The 8,094-nt window shown below is 41.5% G+C and overlaps 1 protein-coding gene across 1 annotated transcript in view; it reads right to left on the reverse strand.

Annotated features, from left to right (window-relative positions):
- Positions 1 to 6,865, reverse strand: part of GPLD1 (glycosylphosphatidylinositol specific phospholipase D1) — a 54,377-nt gene extending 47,512 nt beyond the window's left edge. The window contains exons 1-2 of the mRNA XM_047794867.1: positions 6,668 to 6,865; positions 2,753 to 2,808 (exon numbers count right to left, since the gene is read on the reverse strand). Coding sequence (XP_047650823.1) covers positions 2,753 to 2,808; positions 6,668 to 6,788 — 177 coding nt within the window. The 5' untranslated portion in view covers positions 6,789 to 6,865. The remainder of the gene's footprint in view (positions 1 to 2,752; positions 2,809 to 6,667) is intronic.
- Positions 6,866 to 8,094: the final 1,229 nt, after the last annotated feature.

Below are 8,094 nucleotides of genomic sequence, written 5' to 3' on the forward strand. Positions count from 1 at the left end.
AAAATGCCTCAGTAAACAACCACAAGCACACTTCAAACACACAAAATCTCTCAAAGGAATGGAAGATGTAAAGAAGAACAGTATAGAAATTATAGAATTGAAAAATACCTAGCTGAAATAAAAGTCCATCACCAGAAATGGTATATGTTGACATTGTGTGCCTTCTGGCAACACGCAATGAAAAGAATACAGCATCACTTACATGGTCTGCAATATTTCTGCCAAAAAATATCCTGCAGGAGAATCTAACCATGAGGAACCAACAGACAAAACCAAATGGAGGTACATGCTAGAGTTACTGGACTGTACTTTTTCAAACTATCGAGGATTTTAAAAAACAAAGAAGGCCTGAGGAATTATTCCAGGTTGGAGGAGAAAGACGGAATGGATAACTCAATGCATGCTCCTGGGTTGGTCCCAGAACCATCAAGAATATTGAGACAACTGGTGAAATCTGTAAGAGGCCTGAGGATTGGGTGATAGTATTATTTCAATGTTGATTTCCTGACTGTGATTATCACACTGTGGTTATATAGAAGAGCATCCTTTTCTTAAAAGAAAGATAGTCCCTCTTTAATTATGGTTTCACTTTCCTTGGTTTCAGTTACCCAAAAATATTACACAGAAAATTCCAGAGAACAATCCATAATTTTTAAATTGGGTGCCATTTCAAGTATCATGATGAAATCTCACATGAGGTTTCATGTGAGGACAGCAACCAATCAAATACCATTGTTCTGATTTCCAGGTTAACGAGATTCTATTTAATCTTTTAGAAAGAGCAAATGTGAGGGCAGTAATAACCATCAATGTGAGGTCCACTTGGTTCTTATGGTTTTTATACATAAATAAACTGGTTTTATCAGCTTTATGTATTAGTCTCTTACAGAATTTATTAGCATAAGTCAAAGTCATTGAAGTGCAGTCGCCTCTGGATATATTAGTAAAAGATCATTCCAGAACCAACAACACTCAAGATACCATGAGCTATGTAGCCAGCTGGCATCCTTTGGGGAACACCTCCCCTCTGTATCCTTTCACCAAACTGGACCATTGAGTCCAGAGGTCACCAAGGAACAGTGGTTAGTAGGAAGAAACTCCAAAAGATTCCTACATATGGAGATACAAAATAGATCGCCAATTTTTTTATTTTTATTTTATTTTTTTTGTCTTTTTGCCTTTTCTAGGGCCACTCCCGTGGCATATGGAGTTTCCCAGGCTGGGGGTCTAATCAGAGCTGTAGCCGCCAGCCTACACCACAGCCACAGCAATGCAGGATCCAAGCCATGTCTGCGACCTACACCACAGCTCATGGCAACGCCAGATCCTTAACCCACTGAGAAAGGCCAGGGATCAAACCTCCAACCTCATGGTTCCTAGTCAGGTTCGTTAACCACTGAGCCACGACGGGAACTCAGATCGCCAATCTTTAAAAGGGGATTTTTTTTGAGGACATGATAAAAGGCAAAGTAATCCCTATGTATCTTCAAAAGTTGAAAAGGGGGAAGTGTAAGTCTTCAGGGCACTCAGGCATTTCCAAAGATGACATCAGTATTTAATTAGGACCAATGCTGAGGGGAAGTACGTGTGTCCATTCAACCTGCTTTAAATGAAGTGAATGATACAGGCTTGAAAACACACACTCAGGACTGATTGTTCACATTGAGAACAGATTCTTGCTTCTCTTTTCTTCCAACTTTCTATCAGGGTCAATGAAGATGACAACACATGCTATCTTTTCCCAGAGGGCCTGTTAAATTGATGGGCAAGGAAGTTGAAACTAATGACTAAAAGTGGTTTCTGGGAGAAAGATGTCATCCAACTTTTTTTTTCAGGGCCGCACTTGAAGCACACGGAGGTTCCCAGACTAGGGGTCAAATAGGAGCTATAGCTACCACCCTACACTACAGCAACTCTGGATCCAAGCTGTGTCTGCAAACTATAACACAGCTCACAGAAACACCAGAACCTTAACACACTGAGCAAGGCCAGGGATCAAAACCGGCATCTTCATGGATGCTAGTTTGATTCATTAACCGCTGAGCCACGATAGGAACTCCTCTGGGTGATGATGGATTTCACTTATTTTACCGTCTTGCCCTCCATACTGGATTATCAAGACTCACTGGTAATAATTTGATCCAATTCTAATGTCATGAGGGAATTTAACCACTGCTATCAAAGGTAAATCTTTAAGAATCACCTTTGTCATAAAGTTTTGTTTAGCTATAGAACTAGGAATAGTGTATTGGTCCAGGATAGATTCAATTAAGTTGAGAATGGGTAAAAGCGAGCTATCAGCTAATCCTACCAAGAATGTAGTAGGTGTTAAAGTTGGAAGTATTATCTCAAAGTTTAGTTCTAAATAAATACTTCCTTCTTCCCACAGTGATGCAATTTTTATACAATACACAGAGATAAGTGGAAAATAAATAGCTTACCTTAGATATGACCTTTCTTTATAAAAACAAATAAGATGTACTATTTTTAAAGTCTCAAAAAGTTCTCTCTCAAAAAATTCTCATATCTTTCAAACTATAATTCACATAATTAAAATATTTCAATGACACTTAATTATATATATGTTCAGGAGTGCTAGAAGAGACATAAGGCTTTTAACCCAAAATATTAATGCTTTATAAAGACATAAAAATGACTCAAAATTACTATTTCAATATCTGTTAGGACCTTTGTCCCTATAAGAGAAAGTTAATGCCCAAGGAATAAAAGAAAAAAAAATCAAAACTTTTACCTCTTTGTAGTTAATATGCCCATGCTGAAGGTGGAGAAACTCCAGGGCTCTATGTCCTGAGAGAAATCAATACATAATTCAATTAAGTTCAACTATAACTGAAAACAGAACTTCCTAGAGATCATTTTAAAAGGAAAATGTATAATTTTGAGGGTAACTGTCAAGGAAGTGGGAAAACGAAAATGAATTAGCCCTAATTAATTAGATTTGTATAATAGTTATATTGTTATAGTACAAATTTAGTTTGCATGGTGTTTAAAGTTTCTGCTTAACTAGCTCTTATGACATTGGGTAAGTTCCTTAACTTCTCCAGGCCTCAGTTCCCTCCTAGGTAAAATTAGGTAAATATCCACCTTACAGTTTCATTGAACATAGAAAATAAATGCTAGGTGATAAGCTCGTAGCTGACAGATGGCAGGAACTCAATAAACAGAAGTGTCATCATCATATTTTTGCTTCAACCACCCACCTGGGTAGATAAGCCCAAGTACGAAATACAGTACAGGGCCTAAACCATGGACCGAATGGACCTTTAAATGTTTTATCATTGGACTACTTTATTTTTTTTTTTTTAGGGCTGTACCGGAGGCATATGGAGGTTTCCAGGCTAGGGGTCGTATGGGCACTGTAGCTGCTGGCCTGCACCACAGCCACAACAATGCAGGATCCAACCCATGTCTGTGATCTATACCACAGCTCATGGCAACACCGGATCCTTAACCCACTGAGCAAGGCCTGCTATTGAACTTGCGTTAGTTCGAAAGTGGATGGATGCCAGTCAGATTTGCTTCCTCTGAGCCACAACAGGAACTCCCATCATTGGACTACTTTATACTGTAGAAGGACAAAGAAGTCTCAGAAAGCCACCTGCTCCACCCACCTGATATACACATACCCTGAATCTTCATAGAATCAATAGGAATATGAACACACCACGCGAATAGATACTCAAAGGTAATACCTTATTTCTGCTGTAAAGCACATCCGCTTTTTCAATTCATACAACAAAAATATAGCCACTACTATAAGCATTTATGCCTATAAGTGACAAAGTCACAGCCCACACAAATAACTTGTATAGAGGATTCCAGTGATTTACAAACCCAAACCACTGAATGAGGCCAATTCTAATGAACTATCTCGCATAAATATGTCAACCTTGCACACAGGACCTATGTAAGTGAAAACTAATTCAAGATGTTTATGAAATCATCTGAGTTATTAGTAAGTAAGTGTTGAAGTTTTAATCTCCTCATATAAAAATTCTCACAATCTGTGCAGACTAGGAGTTGCCTCCAATTACGTTCACATAAACATGTTTATCATTATATTTTACATTTAACAAAGATTAATAACATATTAACATATTAATTATTAGGACCTTTGTCTGATACCTACTGAAGAAAGGCAAGCAATTATCTCATTTTTAAAAATTTTTCGATTTTATCTGTCTTGCTAACTTTTTTTTTCCTTGTCTTTTTGCCTTTTCTAGGGCCGCTCTCATGGCATATGGAGGTTCCCAGGTTAGGGGTCTAATCGGAGCCACAGCCACAGCAATGCAGGACCCAAGCCGTGTCTGCGACCTACAGCACAGGTCACAGCAACGCCGGATCCTTAATCCACTGAGCAAGGCCAGGGATCAAACCTGCAACCTCATGGTTCCTAGTCGGATTCTTTAACCACCGAGCCACTGCGGGAACTCTTGTCTTGCTCATTCTTAAACTCTAAGGATTAAAACTTGAACGGTCCCACTTGTGTTTTCCTCTCTGGCCCATTGCTATCATTTTAGTAATTTCAGTTTCATAGAACTTAGACTTCGAAGATACTTTAGAATTCATCAAGTTCAACTCCCTCATTTTGCAGGGGATGAATAAAAAGTGAATTGCTCAGAGTCACCCATGTAGTTTATAGCAAAGCCAGTATTAGAACCTAGTCTGATTCCCTTTTCCACCGTCTCTGACTCCCTTTTAGTAATACGTATTTAATGGAAGTAACACTGGATCAGCTGTGAGTATACTTCTAGACCAGGTCATTAGCAAGTTAGCTGTGAAGACACCCTGGGATCAGTTTCTTCATCTGTAAAATAAAGGAACTGGACTCAGTGACCCCTAGTGTCCCTTCAAATCATAAAATTCTTTGATTGTAGAGATCTTACCCACCAGAGCTCAATATTCCAGGTCTCTTTGCACTGATAAATTTTCATACTTTATTTGTAATGTTGTTCTGCTTTGAACCTTCTGAAGGTAGCATAACTATAATATATTGTTATTGTTTGCATCTAAAGAAAACTCAGACATACGACATATCAAAAAGTAACCTGAGAAGTTCCTGTCCTGACTTACCACAAACGAATCTGACTAGTAACCAAAAGGATGCAGGCTGGATCCCTGGCCTTGCTCAGTGGGTTAAGGATCCTGAGCTGCTGTGAGCTGTGGTGAGAGTCGCAGACATGATTTGGATACCGCATTGCTGTGGCTGTGGGTAGGCCGGCAGTTGCAGCTCTGATTCAGTCCCTAGCCTGGGAACTTCCATATGCCTCATGCACAGTCCTTGGCGGGGGGGGGGGGGGGGGGGGGGGGGAATCTGAAAAATTGCCATAAAATACAATAGTTTTTAATTATATGCCAAAGTAGCTCATGTTTTCCATGATGAAAAAACACCACAAATACATTTCATCCAAGAAACAATTTTTTTTTTTTTTTTTTGCTTTTTAGAGCCATACCTGAGGCATATGGAAGTTCCCCAGCCAGGGGTGGAAATGAAGCTACACCTGCCAGCCTGCACCACAGCCACAGCAATGCCAGATCCAAGGTGAATCTGTGACCTACACCACAGCTCACAGCAATGCTGGATCCTTAACCCACTGAGCAAGGTCAGGGATTGAACACACATCCTCACGGATACCAGCTGGATCCACTTCCACTGCACCACAATGGGAAGTCCTCCAAGAAACAATTTTTTGCTACCATTCACCTATATCCAGATAATTCAGCCTTTGCCCCAGAGTTTAGAGGCACTGGCTTGCTGTACCCCTGTCCTCCCCAACTCTGTCATCCTTCTGGGCACCTCTAATGTCAAGGACCATTCAGATTCCCCTGCCAGAACCTAACCATTTTTTTTAAGGTTAACATTTTTTTTTTTGTCTTTTTGCTATTTCTTGGGCCGCTCCCGCAGCATATGGAGGTTCCCAAGCTAGGGGTCGAATCGGAGCTGTAGCCACCGGCCTATGCCAGAGCCACAGCAACGCAGGATCCGAGCCACGTCTGCAACCTACACCACAGTACACAGCAACGCCAGATCGTTAACCCACTGAGCAAGGGCAGGGACCGAACCCGCAACCTTATGGTTCCTAGTCGGATTCGTTAACCACTGCGCCACGACGGGAACTCCACATTATTTTATTTTACTTTCTTTTATTAGAGTATAGTTGGTTTACAGTGTCGTGTTAGTTTCAGGTATATAGCACAGTGATTTAGTTATAAGTGTATCGAAGCCAACCATTTTCAAAGCCACCTGACTCAGGGGACCCACCCTTGTGGCTACACATGGTCCTTTACATATACTTGGAAATGTAAAAACAAAAATGAATTCCTCACTCCTATCACCTTGCACCCGCCTTTCCTCCCTCCCGGTCTATCAGTTCTTCGGCTTCATGAAGATGAACCTCTAGTTTATCCAGTCCCTATTTCCCTCCCCAGAGAAATAGCCAGGGACCCAGAGACTTCCTGCTCCTCCCCTGAACTCAATCAATACTCAACCCTGGCCGACTCCAGCCCTGGCTTTCTCCTTTCCCTGCACTGGCTCAGTGCAGCAAGGGAGCTCATTAGCAATACATAAGATAGACTTTAAATCCCTCCCTTAACATTTCTGACAGATATACTGTTCTCGAAATCACAACAAAGGGCTGGCACTCACCTATTTCTATGTGTGTTGAAATGCCACACGGTGAACTTCTAGGGCAGAGGGAGCCCAGCGCAATCAGCAGTCCGGACCAGAATCTGAAAGCAGACATGCCCTCATTACTCGCTGCTCCCATGGTGACGACAAATGCTCAGGACTGCGGCAGGCCTCAGGGCTGAGTCTGAAATCCCAGCCCAGACCCGCCACTCTCCCTCTAAGCAGGTCCCTGTCACAGGAAACCCAGCCTCGTGTCAAAATAATATCATTTTCCAGTGTGAAGTCAACTGTTTACTGTTTAACTTCACCAGAACAGCAAACAAACTCCACCTGGGATAGAAAAAAATCGTTCCACTGATATCTAAATGCCTCTAGCAGGAAGGGTTCCCAGCTTCCGGCCTAGGTTTCCCCCTGGATTTCTTTTCAGTATGAAATCTGGGATGGAGAAAGCAAAAATGTCTCCCAATACTCTTTGCTTTCCTAAAAAAAAAAGAAAGAAAGAAAAAAAAGACTCATCTGCCTATATTGATAGACAATATATTGGACCACCTCACCTTACAAGGGCAGATCTCTCTTGCATCTTTCCACACATACATCTGATGGCCCTGCTTCCTCGGCCTCTGAAGCCACAAGTGCTGGGAAATCTTTTATGGTGATCAGCTGGAACAGGCTTCTCTTTCAGTATTTGGCAATAGATAATGACCCACTCGTTGGGGATTACACAACAGCAACCACTCCTGGTCTTCCTCTCTCGGGCTGTTCTCATAGGGCTTATCTAGAGCTGGCTGCACAGGCGGCTACCTGCAGCCCCTGTAAAGACACCGATTCTCTACTTTCAGAGTGGGTGAGTGGGGAGGGACAGATTTAGCATCAGAAAAGAAGGATCCAGAATACACGAGGCTCAGAATACCCCTGGCGTCAAGTATCCAAATCTATGTAGCACTTACTTCCCAGGGAAAATTAGGTTAAACTCTTGATAGAAATGATGGATCTTAAAGCTCGAATTAGGCATATTATACATTAAAAGCAAGAAAAGAGAGCCTCAGAGAGTGGGAGGACATGTATTTGTTCTCAGGTTAGCCAAATGGAAAAGAAGAATACCAGACAGGATGATCTGAGACCCTTAGGTGTCTGCCAAGTTTCTTCTGTAACCCTAACTCTTGCAAAGCCCCAAGGAAAGGAATCCTAGAGCTCCCCTCCACCCTCACTGCATTAGGCTCCACTGCTTCTGACTGCAGACCAGAGGCCATAGGCTGATGGGTTTTGTTTGGCTAATAAGGTGTTTTATAAACCTAGGCCATTTTTTTTTTTTTTAATGGGAAAAATCCACACAGATATCTCTATCTCTGGCTCTCTTTAAAAAAAAAAAACAACAACAAAAAAACCCAACTGGCATCATGCACTGATATTCCCATGTGATATAAGCAGCCAGAGCTGAGGAGTCA

This window comes from Phacochoerus africanus, chromosome 9 (genome assembly GCF_016906955.1).
Source record: "Phacochoerus africanus isolate WHEZ1 chromosome 9, ROS_Pafr_v1, whole genome shotgun sequence".
NCBI lineage: Eukaryota > Metazoa > Chordata > Mammalia > Artiodactyla > Suidae > Phacochoerus > Phacochoerus africanus.